This window comes from Musa acuminata, chromosome BXJ1-5 (genome assembly GCF_036884655.1).
Source record: "Musa acuminata AAA Group cultivar baxijiao chromosome BXJ1-5, Cavendish_Baxijiao_AAA, whole genome shotgun sequence".
Classification (NCBI taxonomy): domain Eukaryota; kingdom Viridiplantae; phylum Streptophyta; class Magnoliopsida; order Zingiberales; family Musaceae; genus Musa; species Musa acuminata.
Window position 1 is genome coordinate 6598532 of NC_088331.1, and position 24362 is coordinate 6622893.

The window sequence follows — 24362 nt, forward strand, 5'->3', positions numbered from 1 at the left end:
GATCATCTCCATCTGCAGAACTTTTGAGTGATCAAGGATTGAATCAAAAGAGCAATCTCTTCAGAAGTCTTCCCTAGTTATATTATCTTTATAGAACACTATGTCATGTCTTGAGACTTCTCTCCCTCAACACACACAGTCTTCTGCATGGTTCCCTTTTGTACTCATTATTCTTTTCAATGCACTGTACTCTCACACATGGAAAGTTCATGGATTCTGCTATAGTGTCTGACCTTTTCTTGGCTTTCAATATTCAAGAAGCCTCTATGGGTATGTCTATAATTCATGAAGGCACAACATTATGAACTTATGATTTGTATGTGATCAACTACACATGGATGATGCTGCAATTGTCCCTCAGGTTTGGCATAGCTTCTTCCAAGTATCCTATACTGATGCTGTCTGCCATTGGCGTGGATTAATATGGAATAAAGCAAGAAAGCATCTTTAGAACAACAAGAAGGAGAAGAAGAACATGCAGAGGATCTTAAAAGAAGTGGAGATGGGCAAGTGTGAGGTCCAAGTTTTCTCTTCCTTGTCAACTTCTGAGCTCATCAAAGTTGGGGATTCCGCACTTCAAAGGCCTGCAACCCACCACTCGTTTCTGACCTCTTAAGCTAAGGATAATGACCTCCCTCCATCTTCTTGTCTCTCTCAACCCAGTCGTCCTTTCCATTGTGTCAGCCACAGATCTCAGCAACTGAGCAATATGTATGCTACTGGTTGTTGGGCTAACTCTGTCTGTGACATGCATAATAAGAGAGAATAATAATAATATATTTTTCATTGTTTATGATTTTAATTATGCACATTCTTAACTCTAGCATGGTTTTGTTCTACGTATACTTGGAAGATTTATGAAGAGTAAAATGACTTGTGAGGCCTAATTAAATGGAGAAGGAAGGACTAAAAGGTAATCTGCTGTTCGAGAAGCTCTACCGTCGTCAGCATCGTGTTCAGCCGAATTGGATCACCGTACATGCTTGCCGCGTTGCGCCTCCATTTCGAAGAGGCCACAACGCTTTTCCTGCCTTTTCTCTTCCCGCCGCCGTCCACCATCACGAGGGACACGCGTCGTCCTCCCCACCTTTTCCACCACCGTTTGCCCAAACCCCACCACAAACCGCAATTGCTAACCATCATAGCGGAGCCCACAAGAACCTTCCGTTCGCAAGAGAGGTACGCCCGCGGGTGTCTTGTAAACGAGGAAGAAAACGTTTCTTTTGTTTTTCTTGCCGGACAATTCCAGAGAGTTTTGTGTACCCGCTAGATTACCAGCCCTCTACTTGGTCTTAGCATCGGGGCCCACCATTTTGAGTGTTCCCGTCGACGACGCACACTATCCCCGTTGCTCGGCAATTCCAGAGTCGTTATCGCCGATCGTCTCGTCTTAGCCGCTGAAACGAAGCCAAAGCGAACCGCTCGTATATAAACCCAGTCTCCCTCGCTGCGTTCCGCTCCAAAATCCCCTGGCTTCCTCTTGCGCTCGCTCACCCCTCCTCCGCGGTATCTACCTTATCGTTTCGCTTTCCCTCGATCGGTCCGTCGCCGCCGCCTCGAGTCCCTGCCCCCCGGCCATGTCGAGACGCGTGCTGGTCACGGGCGGCGCGGGCTACATCGGGAGCCACACCGTGCTGCAGCTCCTCCTCGAGGGGTTCACCGTCGTCATGGTGGATAACCTCGACAACTCCTCCGAGGTCGCCGTCCAGCGCGTCGCTGAACTCGCCGGCGACCACGGCAAAAACTTGAGCGTTTATCAGGTAATCACCGTGTGGTTTGGACCGTGGAGATTGCATTTTGGGTTTTGCGGTTCTGGTGGATGTGGTTGGTTCGCTGATACCTCTCATTTAATGGTCGATTTTAGATATGTTGGGGTTTCCTGTTTGCGAAGATTTGGCTTTCCGTTCTCTCCCTCAAAGCCAGAGCAGAATCGAGCTTTTAGTTCCTGATTATGCATTTGGTTTTCTTCGTTTCGATCACGGAGACATCACGACTACTGTTAGATTGCTCATCCTAAGGGGATGTGGTTTGATTTGTTACAAAAAATCTTAAAATAAAGGAAAATTCGCCTGACTTGCACAAATTAATGTGTCGATTTGTACACGTAGGGTTCTTGTGTGCCGCTTGTTTTTGTAGGCGTGTAAGATATGATTTGGTGAGAAATATGTCAAATAGAAAATCACAGAATTAGGGACGCAATACAAAATTTTGCTTTCGAGGCAGAGGGAGAGGAAAACAAAGTGACAACAACAGTATCTAGAGTTTGATCATCTTTATCTTGAGGGCGTTCTTTATCATCTTCATTAAAAGAACACATTCCTCGGAAAGGTTTTACTCTTTGAGTTGTTTATGGCGTCCCTGATGGGGGTGCGCCAAGAGAGGCAAATCTGTTTACGCATATCTTCTTTGCTTCCAGCCTTGGATACTCGCTCTTTGTTCAGCAGATATAATTGTTTGGTTTGGTGCTGTCTTGTAGGGGGAAGATGAGATGGGTTGTTTGCTACCATATTTACCAATTATTCTTATTTTCAGTTGTTCACAGAAATTGTATTGTTTGTAGTTGCAGAATTATTCAACTCGACCTTACCTGCATATGTACTTCCACCTTGCTTTGAATGACCTTAAGCTGTGGATATAATCTGCACTGACAGCATGGAATAAATCCTTGTAATACTTGCACATGTTATTTTATCTCGAAGAATCTGATGAAACAGTTAGCTTCTATTTTATTTGTTGCTGTACTGTTTGACTGTTAGTTTTGACCATTTATTTTCAGTTGTTTATTTAAATAAACTCCTGGTCCATAGGTAACATTCCATGGAAAATGAAATATTGATATTTTTAGAAATCATAATTTCTGGTCTCAACCATCAAGAAGATTATATCAAGATAGCCTTGACTTGTGAAGGTGTTCTTCTTTGATGTCGTATATTATATAAATAATCTTGTTGTTGTCTTGGCTTTGATAATACTTTATAATGAGTGCAAAACCGCTAAATATGTTTCTCCATGGATTATATTTTAATGTATGCTGTGCTTTTGCAGATTGATATTCAGGATAGAGAAGCATTAGAAACAGTTTTTGCTTCAACAATGTAAGTTCTTTCCTTGCAGAATATACTTAGCTGTTTTGGTTGCCTTTACATTGGATAGGTGCCTCAGTTATTTAGTTATCGGTGATGTTGGATTATTCATGTGATTGATTCTGTAAATTCAAGAATGCATATATTTAGTAACATTTTGATTGGATTCATGAAGGTGAGCTGTGATGAGTAATAATAGGTTTTGGGCCATGTTTGACAACTGATAATTTGTAAATTGGCAGTAGCATTTGTAATTATTTTACAAATTATTTGTTTAACAAAAAATTTGGAGTAATAAGCTTTCTGTGGTGTTTTTTTTCATGTATCTTTTTATATGCCTCACATTTGCACACCTAGAGCCTTTTAGTTAATTGTGATTGAAGAGCACAATTTTGGGTGAGCAAAGCAGATAATTGAGCTATCTTTATTGCAGAAGTGGAATGTTTGGGTCTTCCCATGGAAAATACTGAAATTCCAATGTTATTTGATATGTCGCTTTGACAAGATATGCTATAAGTTGGGGCTAACATACTTAAAGAATTAATTTTTAAATCAAGTTTGTCTTTGCTATGGCTGTATAAAGCTCTCCATGCCCCTTTTCACCACCTGTTTTTCTTATAAGCTTAATAACATGGGTTTAAGTAACTAGAATTAATTCTAAGTCAAGTTTGTCTTTGCTATGGCTGTATATAGCTCTCCTTGCCCCTTCTCACCCCCTGTTTTTCTTATAAGCTTAATAACATTGGTTTAAATAACTACCAATCTAATGATTAGGAATTGAGAAAAAAAGAATTAACAGTTTAAAACATCAACTGGAGATGGATATGGGCATCGTGTTAGACTTACAGTCATGGAGTCTTCCTTTTTATATTTCTTTTCATTTCTTTAACGTGAATATTTGTGGAGTGCTTTCTGTAATTTTCTAATTTGTTCGTGTATGCTTTATAAATTGAAATATGGTTTTATCTGCAGGTTTGATGCTGTTATACACTTTGCTGGTCTAAAGGCTGTAGGTGAAAGTGTTCATAAACCTTTGCTTTATTACAAAAATAACATCATTGGTACAATTACTCTTTTGGAAGTAATGGCGTCACATGGGTGCAAAAAGGTATTGTCTGAAATTTAAACAATATTATTTACCAGCCAAGATTTTGGTTTTTAAAAGACAGTAAAACTGTCTCATGCTGAATGGTTATTCGCATAGATCTTTCATGCTTGGCTATATTAGCAAGACAACTTCCTATAAGGCCAGATATGTAACTCAATGGTCAAACCTCTAGAAATGATTATCTTACAGAAAAGGAAGAGGTCCTATGCTGTTCCAATAAATGCATTCTTGCAGAGGCAAAAGGAGACATGCTTGTACATGCTGAATGTACATTTGCATCTTTATAATTTTTTTCGTGATAGAAGTTACCCTTATGAAATTCTTGTGAATCTTTTGGATTATGTTCTCCTCTTAGCATTCGTATTGCAATTATCCTTATTTGTTTTTAAGTTGGCCACATGCACAAGGTGTGGCTCTGCCTTGTTTTTTTTTTTTTTTTGCTATAAACATTTATCACTGGTTAGTGGAGAGGAAAAGGATGGTATTCTTATAGCATCTTTCTCGAGTATCTAAGAATCTTAGCATTAAAAAGATCAGTTGTTGATATCATGGTTTAGATTCTTACCATACCCTGGCTGTACCATCTGCTATGTACTGGTCTACCAGTATTAGTTGCACCAGTACCATTGTGTACTAACGAAATAATGACGTTAAACATTTTCTTATATGTTTGAGGTGTACTAACTGATCTCGGTACCATGCTGGGCAGTACCTACCAGTCCAAATGGATCTTGGTTCCAGCATTGAGTATAAACCATAGTTTATGTATAAGGTTACGTCTTAATATAAATTCTGTAGCCTGGATGTATATGTATCTTACAACTGGAAGCATTTGGATGACTTGTATTTTAAACATTTCAGCTGGTGTTCTCATCGTCTGCTACTGTTTACGGATGGCCTAAGGAGTTGCCCTGTACAGAAGAATCTCCTTTATGTGCAATGAATCCCTATGGCCGAACAAAGGTTTCCTCTTTTTTCTTTGCCTGGATTTTTTTTAAAATTTCTTTTGGCCCTATTGCTGTGATCTAATTTTTTTTATGTAAATAATTGCAGCTTATGATTGAAGATATATGCCGTGATATCCATCATGCAGATGATGAATGGAAGATAATGTTATTAAGATATTTCAATCCTGTTGGAGCTCATCCAAGTGGACGTATTGGTGAAGATCCTCGTGGAATTCCCAATAATCTCATGCCCGTTGTCCAGCAAGTTGCTGTTGGGAGGAGACCCGCATTAACAGTGTTTGGAAATGACTATTCAACCAAGGATGGCACAGGGGTAATAAACTAATTTAGAAATGTCATTATTTTTCACTTGATTTTTGATCTTTTTGTGTCAACTTGTTCATCTACATGTAGAAATTTTGTCGTACATCGGTATAGTGAAAACTTGATCTAACGGCATCATTTCTCTTGCTTTATACGGCTTATGGTGCACACTGCATTTCACACTTAACTGTTGCAACCTTTTAAGCTTTCATTATTAAGGTTTTAATTCTTAATTCTTAGTCCACTCAGTTTTAGCAACCTGTCAGATTGGTACATGCCAATATGTCGAGCAGCATACCAAAATATATTGCTTGGTATTACCAAAAAATAATAATAATAATTAAGTGCTAACATGTACCTGCCTGGTACTAATCCAATCAAGAACTGGTAAATAATGCTTGGATCATACTGGTCTAACCAATATTTGATTCCCTGTTTCCCTCTCTGTATTATTGATGTACTATAGCTACTGCTTTTGTTGGATGTGTCACAACTAAATACCTTAACTATTAGAGTATTAGTATTATCATGATAGATGTACAAACTGCATTAGGTTCATGGGCAAAAGGCTTCTATCATCTAAGTGCTTCTTATCACAGTTTTTCTTCTTATAGACATGTTTAGATGACTGCAGGTAAGGGACTACATCCATGTTGTTGATTTAGCAGATGGGCATATTGCGGCCCTGCAGAAGCTCTTTGATGACCCCAGCGTAGGTGTGTATGCAACACACTGAATGTTTGTAGCAAGAGTATCTCTTGATTTATCTGTTGGCAGAAATAGTATTTGCACGTTTCTTGATTACAACAATCTGGATCCACTAAATTTGCTTATGATTACTGTTTACACTTTTATTATATACACTACATGTACTAAAGTCATTCAGTGTAGTTAAATTTTTTTTTAAAAAAGTAACTTGTTAGGAAGTAAAGTTTACACCAACTTTTCCTGACACTAATTCTTGAACTTCTAAATCTAAGCAATTAGCCATGTGTATGGCCACACTTTGGTTTGATAGGAAGCTAGGATTGCCCTAGGATGAAACACTACTTAGTGAGTTTTGATGATAAAATTAGACATTGTTTGGGAAAAATAAAAACTAACTTTGTTAATGATCTGTCCATGTTTTGATTGAGGATTAAAAATCTCAGTCTGATACTGATATTGCTTTTAGGCCAGAGTAGAAAGAGTTTGAAGTATTATAGATAAAATACAGGCAAAAGATAACATCTTCAACTGAGGTGTTTGATTAAGGAAAAGACTTTTGTGTTAACAAGTTGTCTTTATACTTTGTCATTGATGTCTAATCATCAGATTTTTCAAACCAGATGACATCACCATTTGGCTTTATTAGAGTGTAACTCATGTATTGGATCCTACTAGCTAGTCACGATCTTGCTCTCTGTGATCTTACTATGTTATGCAAGCTGCAGGTTGTGAAGTTTATAATCTAGGGACTGGAAAGGGAACATCAGTGCTGGAAATGGTGGCAGCTTTTGAGAAGGCATCTGGAAAGGTACACTCGACACATGATCTTTTGAAAAATGATTGAATACTAATTAGCTTTTTAAACTTTTTTGTTTTGAGGCAGAGACACTGTTAACGGGTAAAAGTTTGTAGTTCAGAGATCAATCATGTTCAGTGTCAGCATAATCTGATATCAAGTTGTATATCATGAATTTCTCAAGAAAACTAAATGATGATTAGCTATTCAAATTTATGCTCTTAAGGGAAATGCATCATTTTTATCTATGACTGGCTGAAGGGTTCCAGATCGGAGACCAACCTAGCTACATGGAGTTTGTTGTGCATTTTGTCTCTTCTATAGTTGCTGATACAAGATTTTGTGTTTTTCTTTTCAGAAAATTCCTTTGATCATGGCTGGAAGGCGACCTGGTGATGCTGAAATTCTTTACGCATCCACCGCCAAAGCAGAAAAGGAACTCAATTGGAAGTATATATTCTATGCTTTTAGTTCATGCAATTCTGGTTTACGTTGTTTAGTTTCTTGTCTTAGTGTTGGAACTATTGCTACTGCAGAGCGAAGCATGGCATCGAAGAGATGTGCCATGATCAATGGAACTGGGCTAGCAAGAACCCCTGGGGATACGGATCGCCTGACCCTGCTAACCGAGGAAGCTCTATTCTGTGATAACAGCACTTCGTCGACACATTTAGGGATATCACTAATTGTGAGACTACATGTAAATGTGGCATTAGGTCAAGCCATACGTCCCTCATCTGATGGTTTCATGAATAAATAAGCTTCTATTATGACACAGGCATCGTAGTCAAAAGGCAATCTTTGCATTTTCTTCAAATAGGTTTATTCTCTGCCAAATTCATAGACCTCAGGTGAATGTTTATAACATGTCTAACAGTGATATGTTCAGAAACTGGGGACAGATGATGGTATATGAAGCATTTCAGAAATTGGTGCTCATCAAGTCTTTTCTCCTTCGTCCCATTTCTTCTGTAGTTCTGGCTTTCTTATTTGTCATTGATGACATGAGAGCTTGCTAAGCTGATGAGTGTTTCCTTTGAAGCGGTAGTTTGGCATTTCAACACCATCCATGCTATATCAGGAATGAAGACTCATTGGGTGTTCGGGATGCTTTGTATTCAGATGTGACATCCTTTTAACTCATCCTGGACCATCCGGTCCATATCAAACGGCTTATGCTGACCATGTAGCCCTCGTTAGATAAAGAGACGGTCGATGATGGTGGCGCACGAATCATAAAGTATGCAAGAAGCCACCCCTTAATCCGATGGTCAAGATCGTCCTGTTGTGGTGAATGAAGCACATCCCATCGGGAATTCCTGTGAATTCAAGATGGACAGTCCGATGCAGATGCAAATCCAATGTAGACGTAATCATCATGAAATTTTAAGACATTGTTCAAGCTGACACTAATATTGAAGTATTGGGGAAGCTAACCGCTTCATTTGACAATTGGGATCGGACTATCTCGGGTAGCATAACAATCTCGATGCTGAATGTTAGGCTGAATAATGATTCTCCCAAGTCGGTCTTGGGTATTGTCTAGAAGGCCTATAAGATATTTGATAACTCATCCACCTAATTACCCTTCGCTTCGATGATCCTCTTCTTTAATCCTTCGAGGATGACTTAATTAGTGATCTTATTAAAGTCGTTAGTTTGAGGATGAGCTCCCAAGCTGAACCACAATTGAATTTCGTAAGACCGACAAAACTCTTTGAATTCATATTATTGAATTGAGTCATATTATTGGTGATGAAGGCCCTCAGGTTTCTCGACCTCCACACACTTTGTGAAATAATTTTCTCCCATGATGAGAAATGTCCTATGGCCGAAGCTGGTGGAAAGGGGCCTTAGAGGTTCATGCCCCACTAAGCGAAGGGCCATGCACAATCGATCGGGCTCAGAGGGATTATTTGCTGGTGTTGTACTTGAGCAAACCTTTGACATTAGTGGAACCTTCGGAAGTAGGCAATTATATCCTTATGTAATGTCGACCAATAAAACCCCTACTGAAGTACCTTGAATGCAAGGTAGCATCCACATATGTGTTGACTGCAAATACCTTAGTGTATCTTGATGAGCACCCTCTCAGCTTCCAACGATATGAGGCACCTAAGGGTTGGCTGAAGGACCTATGATATATGTGGTTATTGATTATACAATACCATGCTTGATAATTCCTGACCTTTTAAGTCATTATGGGGACAGCAGAGAGTGTCTCATCTCTTTTATAGCGTAAGATCTCATTGATCTAACTTGGTTCCTCTCTGGCTATGGTTACATCATATCTTTCGATGGTTCAGGTTGATAGCATCTCGATTATTGATCAGCCCTCTCTTGGAGCTTGGGTGGAGACTAACTGAGCAAGCACATCAGTCGAGGTATTTTCTGCATGGGTGACCCATAGCACATTGAGTCTAGAGATGATTCGAGCTAACAGCTGTACCTCGACAAGATATTTTGAATGGTCTCGAGTTATAAGTCACTAAACATCATAATGTCTTGCACTTGGAGCTCCTAGGTGAGTCGGAGCCCTGAGAGAAGTGTTTAATACTTGACTTTATTATTTGAGATTTTGAACTCAAATCAAAGAGTCTATTCGTACACCCACTTGTTTGGAATTTTAGGACAAGCCCAGCACTGCCCCTTTCTAATGTGGCGGAACTATCTATGAACAAGGTCCAGGTCGAGGGGATGCACTAGTCGTCTTCGACCTCGGGCAAGGGGGTTACTCCGATATGAAATCCATCAACGTTTGAGCCTTCATGGCAACTCTTAGTACTTATCGGATGTCGAACTTGCTCAGCTCTATCTACCACCTTAGCATCCATCATGAGATGTTAAATTGTGAAAGGACTTACTTGAGTGGTTGGTCGATGATCACCTATATGGGATGCGCTTGGAAATATGGATGAAACTTCCTTACAACCAATACTAATGCAATAACCAAACTCTCGATATGGGGGTATCGCTCATTAACTTTGCTTAGTTATTTGGCTAACATAATAAATGAGTCTTTGGACTTCTTAATCATTCTGCACCAACATCGAGTTGACAGCCAGCTCGGTGATAGCAAAATAAAGGCTAAGGACTTCACCAAGATTAGAAAAGGAGAGCTATGACAACTGAGTGAGATGGTGCTTCAACTCCTCAGATGTCTCCTGACACTCCATAATCCATAAAAAAAAATTTAAATTTTTCAATGGCCGAATAAACGACAAGCACTTATTACTGGACTATGATACGAATAGGCTAAGCATTGCCATTCACTCTATTAACTACTACACTTCCTTCACCGATCGACGTGGATACATCTCCAAATATGACATGGATTTTTTTAGGGTTTACATCTATTCCCCTTTAGTGAATAATGAAGCTAAAGAATTTTCTTAGCAAACTCCAAAAGCACACTTTGATGGGTTAAGGTGAATATTGTATATCTTCAAAACCTAAAATATCTTAGCCAAAGTTCACTATGTGCGAGTTAGCCATTCTAACTTTGACTATTATATCATATATATATACCTCGATGTTCCTCATGATCTGGTACTTGAACATTATATTCACCATTCTTTGATAGGTCATCCCGTATTTTTCAATCCAAATGACATAACTATGTAATAATATATACCCAGATTCATGATAAATGAGGTATGTTCCCAATCCCAAGATGTCATTCTTATTTGATTATATCCTAAGAACACATCCGTGAAGGTGAGGAACTCATGACCTAAAGTAGCATTAACAAATTGATCAATCTATGGAAGACAGTAATTGTCCTTCGGATATGCTTTGTTAAAGTCGATACAATTAACACATTCCTTAATTTTCATTAGATTTTTTAACTAATACAACATTAGCAAGTCATTGGGGATACTGTACTTAGGCAATAAACTCTACCCATAGTAGCTTATTTATCTCATCATTAATCGCCTATTGGCATTCGAGAGCAAACTTACGAGACTTTTGAATCACAGGTTAAAGGGAGATGTTTAGGTAGTATTGGCCTATGTTAGGGTTTATTCTTGGTATATCTCTTTGTGATCATGTGAATACATCGGTGTTTTCCTTAAGAAAGTCGATGAGCTATACTTGCTTCTCCTCATTGAGTGTTGCCTTGAACTTAATGACCATATCAGGATGAGCTTTGTCTAGAGGTTCCTCGACCAATGACTCCATTGGCTCCAGATGCGGGAGGGGTTTAGCGAAATCTTAGGAAACCAATGGTGGTGCCTCAAGTCAAGCCTTCTTCGATAAGGAGATTGTCATCGAATAACATTAGCAAGACTCATTTGGATCGCTCTTTATCTCCCTAATGTTGATTATTGTTGGGAACTTTAACATCATTTGATAGGTCAACACTACAACCCTTACCCTGTTGAGTGTGGGTTGACATATAATCGCGTTGTATTCCAAAGAGATGTCAACCATCATAAATTTAGTCATCAGCATTTTTGAGCAGGGTCCATCGCCAAACGTGATGTGTAAGCTCATGGTCCCGAGAGGGGAGTTGGAGTCACCCACAAACCCTGTTAATGAAGAAGTCATGGGGGTAAAATCATTAGTTGAGAGCTCAAGCCTTTGAAAAGCATCAAAGTAGAAAATGTCGATAGAGCTACTTGTGTTGATCATTACCCTCTTTTCTCGGGCGTTAGTCATCCTTATGAAGACCATCAGGGTATCATCATAGTTTGGGTTGAGGTATTTCGTCTCTTCTTTCTTGAAGATTATTTTCGAGTCATCTTCTGACCTTGGAAACTTCTTGATGTGACTCAAGCATAGATTTTGCGACCTAAGGTATTGTTACCTTCCGAAGTACCACCGATGATAACATCAATATATATTTCTACTAGGCCTCGAGGTTAAGGCGAAGGTTCTTGAGGTCTTCGGACGAATCTTCCGAGGCACTCCCAACAAATGAACTCCTCGATTTGTTCCTTCAAATCATGACAGCCTTTCGTGTCATAGCCATAATCACGATGGAAGCGATAATATTTGGATCTATCCCTCCTTTATAATAGTGTCTACATCAGTTGAGGGTCCTTCAAGAATTGCTTTTCCTTTATTTGTAAGAAGGCCTTGGTTATCGTAATGTTAAGGGGGTTTAGCTCGGGTCCCGGTTGAGGTAAGCTCAGGTTGGTCTTGCTTTCTTCGTTGAGGTGACTTCAGGGTTGGAGTTAATGGTGGTCACTCATATTGTGGCCTCTTGTACATCTCTTGGGCTTACTTGAGATAAACCTTGGTGACTATATATTAGTTGGTCATTTGGAAGATCTCGAGTATGATCATCGACGACCTTTATACCAATGACTAGAAAAAGTAAGAGAGTCAAAGCTCCATCATGAAGGCCTGGATCACGAGTGATGGAGGAGCTTCTTGTATACCTCAAATTTTGCTGGTGAATTGAGTAATGAAGTCGGAGAGTGTCTCTTTCTCCCCTTGGCCTGAGCTTGAGCAACATTGTCATCAATGGCCTCGAGCATATATTCCCGAGGAAGTAGAGTTTAAACTCCTTTGCAAGCTGAGCAAAGGAGCCGTTCGAGAGTGGCTTTAGATGAGTGTATTGCTCCTACGCTCGACCTCTCAGCATCGTCAAGAATGCACAATACATTAGAGCATTTGAGACATTGTAAAGAGACCTCTAGGCACTAAGATGACAGTGTGTTCAATCAAGTTAGTATTGTCATCGAAGGCTTCCAGTAATGGGAGGTGAAAGTTAGTCAGAATTGGTTTCTCTTGAATGTTCTAGGTGAATGAGGCTCGACCCGAAGTGGTATCAACCGGGTTCTCCCCCTTAGATTATTGGAACTCTTGTCGCATCTCGTCTAAGCGTTAATCTATTTATTGTAATTGAGCCCTTAGGAGGTCATCTATCGAATTCATTGATTAGGTCTCGGATTCAAGCAGAGTAGAGCAGTGGTGTGGCATGCATTAAACTCCACGATTGGGGAGCGGGGTGCTTCTTTGGCTGGCAGTTTCGCGGGCCTTGGGTGATCCTAAGATGCTGGTATCACATTGGTTAGGGAAATCTCGACGCGTGCCGATGTCAGTGGCAGTTGAGGTGTCAATCGTGGTTGAGATAGTGGCATCGCTTGTTGGGTTAGTTGAGGCAAGAGTGAGGTGATAGCCCGCATTATGCCCATGAGCATCTGTACTTGATAAGTGATGTTCAAAAACACCTTGGTGGGGTTGAGTAGGTGGCTCGAACTTGTCCTCGGGGATGAGAGACTTGGGTCATTAAACAGACAATATCACATCGACGTTTGCATCGAAGTGGATGCATCCATATGTGGGAAGGATGACATTTGACCACCTTGAGTAAAAGTACTATGGATTGGAGGTAGGGCTTAATTGTAGGAGCATTCGTTAAGTGGATTGGTGAGTGGGCGTTCCTACAATATCAGACCCTCCTTCTAGCGCCAAAATGTTAAGGCAAATCATCATTAATGCCCGAGTCAACCCGAGGTGGTCCAAACCCGAAGGCACAAGAGCGTTCGAAATAGATCATAGTGTTGGGCTGACAACCCACGAATTCAGCCCACAGCCTATCTCCCCTTTAACATAACCCTAGATCTAATAAGGGGGGGTGTGTTGGCTGCGAAAATAAGGGAGAAAACTACAGCAACGAGGCAAAAAATTGCAACAACAACTTAATTCAATAAAGAAGAGAAAATGACAGAAAAACAAGAAAGGAAAGGGAAGAAGACAAGGACAACATAGTGAGATTATTCTCAATCATCCCAGCAGAATGTTCTCATCTCAGGTTAAATCAGATTTACAGTAAATTCTTGTTGTGATTACTTGGGGAGAATTTGGATATTGTGCACAATGACATAATCCTTATATCCTAGTTATTCTCTTGAGATTGTTGCTTGAGTTTTTGGTAAAAAACTCTAAGATTTGTATTTTTATTATTCTTATAATGGATTATCTTTAGTTTATCCCGTAGTTTTTACCCTTTACGTTGGAAGGATTTTTCCACGTAAATCTTGGTGTTCTATTTAATTATAATTTCATTTAATTCCGCTGCGTATTACGACCTACTGGTATTTATTCATATACAAAGTAGCCATGAGGTGGGGAGCCAAACTTACAAGGCCTAGCTTGCGCTAGGATTGATGTTGGGAGAAATTTGACGAACCTCTTATTGCAATGCTCTAGATAGGGTAGAACTTGAAAGCATTCTTTGTTTCATTATTTGGTACACCATACAACAATAATAGACCGATGTACAATGTCATACCAGAAGTAAGCATCAAGATCTTTAGAAAAAGAGATGATTTCAAATTTAGAGTTGGCTTGAAGATCTTTAGAACGATGTACAATGTCATCCAACCTAGTCGCATTGGATCGAGTGAGGTCAGTTAGTGCAAGTGTATTTGACTACAGCCAACACATGTAAAACAGACAGGAGAAAGAAGCGAGCTGATTATTGAGGCAATTATGCTCGTCATTCTCGCTCACCATCAGCTTATAAAATCTATGGGTGAAAACTTTTGCAAGAGTGAGGTGATCAGAAGCCTGATTGCGTCTTCGTCTTCTTAGAAGCAGGAAAAAATGAAGAGATTCAGAGGTCGACTTGCTCAGGCATAGTAGCCAGTAAAAGTGAAACCTCTTCCCGCTATCTCACCCACACAGAACCACACATACAACTCGAGTCCAAACAGAGCAGCAATGCCAGCATCCTCGACCTTGAGCTCCTTCCTGTTTCTCCAGATGTGCTTCACACCATCCAACTCCTTCCAGAAGGATTCATAACGACCAGGAATGCTGCAGAAGAATGGCATCAGGATACCGAGATGGTTTTTCTTGATAACTATGAAAAATCAACTTCAGAAGCAGAGAGGGAATTATAAACTTGAGGGAGGAAGTTCAAGAAGAAACAGGATGCTGTACAAGAATCTGAGAGAAGAAATTGCATGAATAGAGAAAACAACAAAGAAATATGATATTATACTCTTTGTTTACCTGATGAACAAACAGCTCTAAAATGTTTGGTTTGTTTTATGTTATTAAGGTTACACATTGCTGGCTGTAAAACATTAAAAAATTATTAGGAAAGTTCTCTAAGGATATAAAAAACGACCCATAAAAATATGTTCAATTATTGGATTGGCACGACATTTTGGTGTTAGTTTGCTGTGGTTAGTCAGTATTGGATCGGACCAGAAATACCAGTGAATATGGTTTTTACTTTCTAGAATCCTTAATTTTAAGACATGCAGACCTACCATCAATATGCTGCCTGGCACATGCCATGGTTGTTATATTAACTATTTAACTGAGGTACTAACATCCAGAGACAAAGCATGGTATACTTTGATGATTCCTACTATCAAAGCACAAATTCGCAAGTTTCATAGAATAATATGCTATCACATCTCATAAGACAACGATATACCCTATAGGTAATGCACAACATCAACAGGGTAATGGAGTTTCTATGATGGTGAAATCCATACAAATCATTAATGTTGATTTGGGCAGGAGTGTCAATTGCATCTATGATGTATCCTCAAAGCAATAGGAAGATAAAATTAAGCTTATTTTTAGTTTTAGTCAGTTTTTATGCTTAAGATGAACAAGACTCACTAAGATTCTAGCTTATACAAAAGGAAAGAGAATTTATCGAACTCCCTGTTAATACGACACCCTGCATCATACTCGACGCAAAAAAAAAAAAAAATCAAAATATATTACAAACATATAATGCTGTGTACACCTTGAGTTATATTATATGCTGCACTATGCAGCAACTAAAACCCACAAACATTACAATTAATTGGGGGGCTCTAATGTGATCAAAGAGCAAATCTGGCCAACTCATATCTTAAACGAGTTAAACTATAAAGTTTAAAGAACATGTGAAATCACTTTATGAACCAACTCTAGGGTCCATCCGCTCAACCTTTTGATATATTCCGTGAATCATTATGACCTGAGCAGATCTCTCTAGGGTCCATCTGCTCATCCTTTTGATAAATTCAGTGGATCATTATGACCTGAGCAGATCTCTCTATTAGAAATAGATACAGCACCACTTAAGTGCATTAACCCACCTCATTCACACAAACGTACCATTTTTTCCACTCACTAAAATTAGGTAATTGCTACAGAACTTTACAAAAGACAGAAAAGAAATATGATGGTAACCAATCAAAACGTAATCAAACCCATGGTGCTAGTCATGCATCATCTAGTTGGTGTCATTTGATGAGAGATTCAAACATATAAAAACATGTCCATTAAAACTAAGTGAAGAAAAATATTTCAAATCCAGGAGTAATGCAAACATCAAAAAAATAAAAAATAATTGGATAATAGCATTTGTTAAATATAATATACATGTGTATCCTGTTCATCATAAGGAACCTTGGATAACAACTTATGGAGAAAAGAAAAGAGAAGAGGAACGTAAGAAGCAACTATAACTCTCTTACTTTGGACAGAGGAGAGGGAAAAAAAAGAACTAAGCTCTTCTCTACAGTTTAGTTTATTAAATAATGAGAAAAGAAATAAGAGAAGACTTAGGCAAGTGAGGAAACATAAGAATCTGTACAATCTGTTTCTCTCCAAATCTCTCCAATTACAGGGAGAAACGAAAAGGATTCTCACAGATAATTGGTTTATCCCACATTCTCCCCATTACTGTTCGAATCCCTCCTAACCGTCAATCCAAGAAAGGGAATACACTCATTCTCCAATTCTCTTCTCATCTACACACTACCCTCAATCTCAACAGGCCGAGCAGATATTTTCTTCGACTATCACATATAATAACACCTAAAAAGAAAATCTGAGAATTTCTGGCATTCTTTCCCAGATCAAATTGATTACTTTTATGACTATCTAAATCATACATAGTGTAGCTACTAAAACTTAAAGTTGAGTTAATATTCAAACTCAAACTACTCAAGAGTTCTCATACTTTTCAACCAAATTTTCCCATCAGGACCGGACCTTCACACTAAAATCATCTACTTCTGATATCAATGCATCCAAATGGCCTAAACGAACAGTTAAATCAACAATGCTGCACAGACAATGAACACTCACCTCGCAAGACGAGTATAGAAGAGCTTTTTCGACAGATCCTGGCACGCCTCGATGGTTGGTGGTTGAACAATGTGCTGCTTGTTCTTCTCGAGCAGCTCTTCATAGTAAGCTTTTCCATGCTTGGAAATGAATTCCGAGACCTGAACAGCCTTGGATCCAAACTGGTGCAGCTTCGACGCCATCTCCTACACAACGACAATCACGGCATTCTCACTTGTCGTCACCGCTTCAACAAACCAGACAGACTAATCTACCACAAGAACCCTAATAGAAGAGCACGACATTATTGAGTCAAAAAGAACAAGCTTTTGGTAATGGATTGAGATGGGAAGAAAGATCAAGCAAGAGCAGGAGAATTTCTAACTGAGAGAATTAGACCGACAGTGATAAAAAGGCCCAAATCTGCAGAGGAACGGATGCTTGGCAAAACGAAAGAACACGGGAAATCCAAAGAAATTTCAAGAAATCGTGTTACGATGGAACCAAAGTACCTCCGTATCGAACTCGGGAAGAGACCGTAGAAGGGAGATCGCGATAGCCTTCGCAGGAGGATCGAGTCGCTGGGGGTTTAGAAGAGAGGGAGAATACCGTGGGCGTTGGTGGCAATTAGTATTATTGTAATTTAATGCAGCGTTCCGAGGAGAACGACGTCGTTTCATATACCCTTCCGCTTTTGTTTGTGGCGGATATCTAGTCGGGTCGGATCGACCGGGGTGGCCCGTAAACCCGCTTCGTTGCATCTGGGTCCGACCGAATGTGGATCTGGTCAGGCTCAAATGAGGACTAAACAGTATAACTACCCAAACTCAACCTGATCCGACCCATCCACAAACGCACATGCGTCACGTTCCAATTGGCAGCGCCTATTCAGAGACCCCACTTGAGATGTTTGATGATAGATCGAAGATTTCTGAGTGAGAAAAAAATCTAAAGCATCCGAGATTCCCACGTCAGCATAATAAGGCAATCAACAATAGCGCCGACCAATAGAAACACCGGTAAAGATTTTAGTAAGATGAGGAATTCTATCTCCACATCTCGCTGCCTCCGATATAAAAGCACGCCAACCTCCTCTCCGTCGTCACGTCACCACCAGCAACAACAGCAGCGTCGGAATCCACCGCATCCGTCGTCCATCCATGGCTGCCACGATGGCCCTCTCCTCCCCATCGCTCGCCGGGAAGGCGGTGAAGCTCGCCCCCTCGGTCTCCGAGATCCTGGGCGAGGGTCGGGTCACCATGCGCAAGAGCGCCGCCAAGGCGAAGCCCGCCGCTGCCTCCGGCAGCCCCTGGTACGGCCCCGATCGCGTCAAATACTTGGGCCCGTTCTCGGGCGAGCCTCCCTCCTACCTGACCGGAGAGTTCCCCGGGGACTACGGGTGGGACACCGCGGGGCTCTCCGCTGACCCCGAGACCTTCGCCAAGAACCGGGAGCTGGAAGTGATCCACTCCCGGTGGGCGATGCTGGGCGCGCTCGGTTGCGTCTTTCCGGAGCTGCTCTCCCGGAACGGGGTCAAATTCGGGGAGGCGGTGTGGTTCAAGGCGGGGGCGCAGATCTTTAGCGACGGCGGGCTGGACTACCTGGGCAACCCCAGCTTGATCCACGCACAGAGCATTCTGGCCATCTGGGCCTGCCAAGTGATCTTGATGGGCGCCGTCGAGGGGTACCGCATCGCGGGCGGGCCTCTGGGGGAGGTGACCGACCCGCTGTACCCCGGCGGCAGCTTCGACCCGCTGGGCCTCGCCGACGACCCCGAGGCTTTCGCGGAGCTGAAGGTGAAGGAGATCAAGAACGGGCGGCTGGCCATGTTCTCCATGTTCGGCTTCTTCGTTCAGGCCATCGTCACCGGCAAGGGCCCGCTGGAGAACCTCGCCGACCACCTAGCCGACCCCGTCAACAACAATGCGTGGGCCTACGCCACCAACTTCGTCCCCGGCAAGTGAGCCGCCCACGCCGCCTCACATGTTCACGTACGTAGGACCCGTGCATGCATCTCGATGGATCGAGGAAGAAGAGAGTCTGTCTGTCTCTGTTGTGTGAGGTTGACGTACGTATGTCGTCGCTGTTGGCTGTAACATGATGTGAGATGTCTTGTTGTATCGTCACCATTGCATTAAACAGTGTTCTTTTGTTGCTCGTTCAACCAGCATAGGTAATCTGGATGAATGCTGTTGACATCCGAATGACAACCCAGTGTCCACTGCATTGAATCGAGATATCATTTTATAGTAGATTTAGCTAGAATTATCTAAATCATATAACACGTAAAGATCATCGCTTTAGAGGAGTACAAAAATCGAGATCGCAAGTACGATAATGTTATTAGGCGCAAAGGAATCTTGTAAACAAATTGATTGATCACACATAAAGGACTTGGAAAGTAAATACATATCGTCAAATAGATCGACAATTTTCATAATAAGAGTCAATTAGAAGAACTGTATGTTTAGCTAATTAAACCACATTGAAGGGATTCAAATTTATGACCATCAAACCACTGACAGTCCATGGTGAGTAGGATTTCTTTCTTTTTCTTGTGATAACTATGATAGCACAATTTGTTTCAGATGAACACTTGCTAGGAGTCAGATTCCAGCTGCCAAGGAAGATGGAATTAAATAATTAGTTAGGAAATTCTTTAATTGAAGAAATTAATTTTAAGTATTGACTAAGGATAGAGTTTAGAGATATTGAACATTAATTAGGTAAGTTAACCTGCATATAATGCAAAAATGTATTGGAACAATTGTACTATGTACACACTTCTCTAAGGCAAAAACACACAATTTAGTTTCAGTATTCTTGGAATATAAACTGTTTATACAATTCTTTACCAGCTACAACAAAATATGAAATTATGTGTGCAATTTTCCTGTTTGTCCTCCATCAGTTTAGATCTTGAAGCCATTGCCCATATGGGCCATGGTGATGGATGTGCCTTCCTCCATGACAACTTGGTAATGCAAGTTGGAAGAATCCAAGGCATCCATAGACCAACTTTGAAAGCATTCTGTAGCTTGCACAGTTGATGAATCATGGAGGGGGGAAATGTTTGTTCTAGTTTTTTGGGTCACAGAAGAGGAGAAGAGAGAGATGGATGATACATACATCTGCAAATTATATGGCTGAAGCAGATGAAATAGATAGAGAACCATTGTTTGGTCTGCAACAGATAAAAGAGAATACATGGCTGCAGCAGATGATATGATCCTGCAAATATCTCAGGTGAATCAAGTAGTATTAAAAGGGATTGGTTGGACACTTGAGACTTCCTTGTCATGCTGCAAATGCAACAGTTTGTGTGTTCTTAATCATAGAGATGAGCACACTGAACCACTGTCACTGTCATTGTCACTGACAAAAGACAATTTGATGTGATCACTGTCATTGACAATGCAGCATATGGTGTGGTCACCTGATTGCATTATTGGAATCACACAATAAAACAATTTGGTGCACCAGTGTTTGTGATAGAAGCAGCCCAAACTTTTCCAAGTCAATAAGAAGCACCGTAAAAAAACCCATGAAATGGCTTAAAGAATCAAATGCAGCTGATGCTAATGGACAAGGTGAGTTATCATATATTATCTGGATTGGGTTCTCAAATTAGATGCTCAATTGATGTCCTTTGATTGCATGATGGAGGCCAATGGAAGATGAGGTCATTTTATTGCCAAGTGGTGGTGCAGGTTCTTTTGTTTGGCAAAAAAGACTCACCTATCAAGATATGACTTTGTCATGCTCTCTGATAGTCTCTCATTCTTTTTCTTTGTATATCTTATCTTATTCTTTCCATTCCTCCATCACATAGTATTTGATTGCTATCAACACTGCGGTGATTCTGTTGTCTTTTGATGCCCAATAATTATCCCTTCTATTCAGCAAAAGCCTCCTATTTCCTTTGGCAACAAGTTGTTGTTGCAAGTTCAACATCTCAAGACATGCAATAGACACCTGCAGCATAAATCCAGAAATCTGAAAGTTCTGTGCTTAGGACTTCTCCCAAAAAAATATCAGATATATTTTCTGGTGAGATCTTGGACTATTTGCAGCCTAAATATTTTGGATATGAATGATTTGAAATCACCAAGGCAGCAATACATTTCTTGGAATCTCCACTCCAATGGCTCTCTTAGCTGGTGCAGATCAAACACTGGCTCTCTCTTTCTAAATAGCAGCATGCACCCATCTCTCAGTTGTCCAGAGAAGCATGTTAATTGATGTCACAGACAAGGATGCTCATTTCATATCTGCCATTTGTCTGAGATGGCAACATAAAGTGTTACAATTAGGTGCTAACAAAAGTAATTACCTCAAAGAGAATCCAACTCAAATCATTATAATAGTAAAGCACTTGGAAAAGCTGACACACAAAAGCAAAGTCCATCAGATGGAACTTCCTCAATCACATCCCCCATCTTATTATGGAAAAGCAGGTGGGTTGCTGTGTAGTACAAGGAGTACTGCAAGTTGGGGCATCAAATGGGACTTAAAAAGAAAGCTACCAAGTGATGGTGGCTACTGAGCTGGAACAAGAATTGCACTCTGCTTTTGGGTGGGACAAAGCAAGAACCAAAAAATCTTTGCACATCCATGGAATCCATGGTCTTAATGCATCGGTTGTGTTAGAAGGAATACTTTTCTACTTTATTCTACTTCATGTGACCTAACCAATCAACTGATGTGTTAAGACAACAACAACAATGCCCACAGGATTCTCATGCAACATTTCCTGGAGAGAGTCGAGGATGTTTTGTCAATTCCAAACAAACATTTTCCTATTAATGAAACACCAGTGGCCCTCTTTCAGTGTGTGTTCAACACCTGAGACTGGATAGGATCCCTGTGATGTGCATATTATTTTCTCCTGTATGCACTAATTAATTTCCCAGTTGCAAATTGTTTTTGTTCTTTTGTTAAGCAACAGATTCATGGCCATCACTGTCAAAGTGTCAAAGAAAACTGCACTGCCTATAGGATTGGAGATTTGGTCAGTGCCAAAAACAATGCAAGTTATAACATGTCAAATTTGATGGTAAAGTGCCTCCCCAACATCTGCAATCTTCTTTTTCCTTTCCTTAGAATATAATATGATATCCAGCTATTATACCTTCAAAATATTGGTGGATTCTGTGCTATTGCAACCTCCACCCTTCTTTCAGTCATCTATAATTTGTAGTCAATCTATTTGAGGATCTTCTGTATTGCTTCATGATTACATTATCAGCTGCTGAAAGCAAGACAGTGCTACTCGAGTCATGCTTGCATGAATGTAGATCATTTGGAATTTATATTTGACATAATATTGAGGGATGTTGTAGAATCCACAAAGAGATTCTTGTTCTTCAAAACAAGTGGCATGACTGGAGACAATGAGATATTCTTTGAAGGAGAGTATGAGATACTTGGCACACTTGTATCTGTTAGTATATTTGTATGCCCACCATCATCAAGGAGACAAGCTAAATAAAACAGGCATGCAAGTGTGTGTCCTTTATGGTGACACACCCCATGCCAAGTCTGTCCACAAACGAAACCTAACCTAAAATTCCTCCCTTGTTCTTGGTTGGCCTTTTCAGTCCGCATCTGACCTTGAGACCAAACTCTACTATATAGCCTCTCCTTCCTATGGCCTGTGGGTATCTGGATTTTGGATTGAGTTTGTAGAGGTGGAGAATGGTAAGGAAATGTTCTCACTGTGGACACAATGGCCACAACTCCAGGACTTGTATCAGCACAAGAAGCAGCATGGCTGGTGGAGGTGGAGTGAGGCTCTTTGGGGTGCAGCTTCACATGGCATCCCCTCTGAAGAAGAGCTTTAGCATGGAGTGTCTCTCCTACACTTACCCTGCTGCTTCTTCCTCTTCCCCATCATCATCATCATCTTCTCTTGGTTCCATAGATGAAGCCACCGAGAAGATATCTCATGGTTATCTCTCTGATGGTCTTGGTGGCAGAACACAGGAGAGGAAAAAGGGTAAGTCTTTCTCGGAAGCACTTCTCCTTCTTCCGTTGCTCTCATCAGGAAGAATCTTGTTCTTTGTTCTTGCTTCGCTCATTTCTTGTGGTGCTTATATCCTTTATCTGGATTGTAAAGAACATCTCATCTTTATGACATATCTTTTGTTTCCCAAGACAATCATTTCATCCTGCAGCTGATGCATCCTTAAGCTTAGCTTTTCCAAGTTGTTCATAAGATTCAACGATCTTTGTGGTTCATAGGAGTGCCATGGACCGAGGAAGAACACAGATCGTTTCTTATTGGACTCGAGAAACTTGGAAAGGGAGATTGGCGAGGCATCTCCCGCAACTTTGTGACCACAAGGACCCCAACACAGGTTGCTAGCCATGCTCAGAAGTACTTTCTCAGACAAAACAGCCTCAACAAGAAGAAGCGTCGATCGAGCCTTTTCGATGTGGTAGATTTCATGTTCCTGTTTTGCTTCCTTGCAGATCCATGTCCAAATGCTAACTCTGCTCCAATTTGTACCTCAGGTTGCAAACTGTGAGGGGGCAGCTCACAACACTGCCTCTTCGAAGTCAGAGGATGCTTCCTTCTCATCGGAGCTGCATGTTCCGACTCTGTCCCTCACCATGGCAGACCATAAAGCTTCTGAAACTACCACAATCGATCTCAACTCTTCAGGCCAAGAACAAGTAATACAGATGTCATCATCACAGTCACCTTCCTCCATGGAAAGGACTCGTGCTCAGCTCTCAAATCTGGATTTAGAGCTCAGGATTTCCTCATCCCCTGGCAGCCTATGTCTTGGAACCATCAGAGTTACTTAACTGGGCTAACACTGAATGCTTCAATCACAGCTTGAAGCTTAACCAGTGTTCTGAAGGATCATGTAGTGGATTGGAAGTGTGGAGGTTTAGCACATCTTCTTCAAGCTCGATTATTTGTATCTATCTTTAGATGTTATGAGTACAAGGTTCTTGTTACTCATCGAGTTGGACCAATCACTCTCAGACAAGCTGATGCTTGTTGTAGGTTTACTGTAGTTATCTGTGAAGCCATCAAGACATGTGAGACTCTCCTCTCCTTGTATAACCTTATTTTTGCCATTGATGCTGAGCAAGTTCATAAATGTTTACATGTAAAAGTAATGCTTATGAAGCAGTGTTTTTGCAGAAACTTGTGAACATCTAAAGAAGAACCACAAAGAACAAAGAAACAAGCAATTATAATTGAAAGTTCAATTCACAGACAAGGTAAGGTCATTTTTGGATGTTAAAATCCAAAATTCAATACCACAGTGAAAGAAATTAAAAAGGAAACAGCATCACAATTTTCTTGGTTCAGCTCCATGTATCTTGGGCCATTAGCTCTG

At 40.6% G+C, this 24362-nt stretch overlaps 4 protein-coding genes across 5 annotated transcripts; 3 read left to right on the forward strand and 1 right to left on the reverse strand.

Annotated features, from left to right (window-relative positions):
* Positions 1-1290: 1290 nt before the first annotated feature.
* On the forward strand, positions 1291-7905 carry LOC135673389 (UDP-glucose 4-epimerase GEPI48-like). Its single transcript, XM_065182329.1, has 9 exons — positions 1291-1760; positions 3046-3095; positions 4056-4191; positions 5053-5154; positions 5245-5472; positions 6097-6178; positions 6896-6978; positions 7325-7416; positions 7503-7905. The coding sequence occupies exons 1-9, from the start codon at positions 1578-1580 to the stop codon at positions 7612-7614; spliced, it is 1068 nt and encodes a 355-aa protein (XP_065038401.1). The 5' UTR covers positions 1291-1577; the 3' UTR covers positions 7615-7905.
* Positions 7906-14232: 6327 nt separating this feature from the next.
* LOC135673391 (uncharacterized) lies at positions 14233-17778 on the reverse strand. Of its 2 annotated transcripts, none has more exons than XM_065182333.1 (3): positions 17517-17778; positions 17026-17289; positions 14233-14739 (listed from the first exon to the last, which is right to left on the reverse strand). In XM_065182333.1, exons 2-3 carry the CDS (start codon positions 17205-17207, stop codon positions 14553-14555), a joined length of 369 nt encoding a protein of 122 aa, XP_065038405.1. In that variant the 5' UTR covers positions 17208-17289; positions 17517-17778; the 3' UTR covers positions 14233-14552. The 2 variants fall into 2 exon arrangements, with proteins under 2 accessions (XP_065038405.1, XP_065038403.1); XM_065182331.1 differs by having other exon boundaries at positions 17026-17210; positions 17517-17772.
* A 325-nt stretch (positions 17779-18103) lies between these two features.
* LOC135673390 (chlorophyll a-b binding protein of LHCII type 1) lies at positions 18104-19168 on the forward strand. The gene has a single exon (XM_065182330.1). The coding sequence runs from the start codon at positions 18165-18167 to the stop codon at positions 18966-18968; it is 804 nt and encodes a 267-aa protein (XP_065038402.1). The 5' UTR covers positions 18104-18164; the 3' UTR covers positions 18969-19168.
* Positions 19169-22508: 3340 nt separating this feature from the next.
* On the forward strand, positions 22509-24082 carry LOC103984743 (transcription factor KUA1). Its single transcript, XM_009402302.3, has 3 exons — positions 22509-23002; positions 23248-23444; positions 23521-24082. Exons 1-3 carry the CDS (start codon positions 22702-22704, stop codon positions 23815-23817), a joined length of 795 nt encoding a protein of 264 aa, XP_009400577.2. The 5' UTR covers positions 22509-22701; the 3' UTR covers positions 23818-24082.
* Positions 24083-24362: the final 280 nt, after the last annotated feature.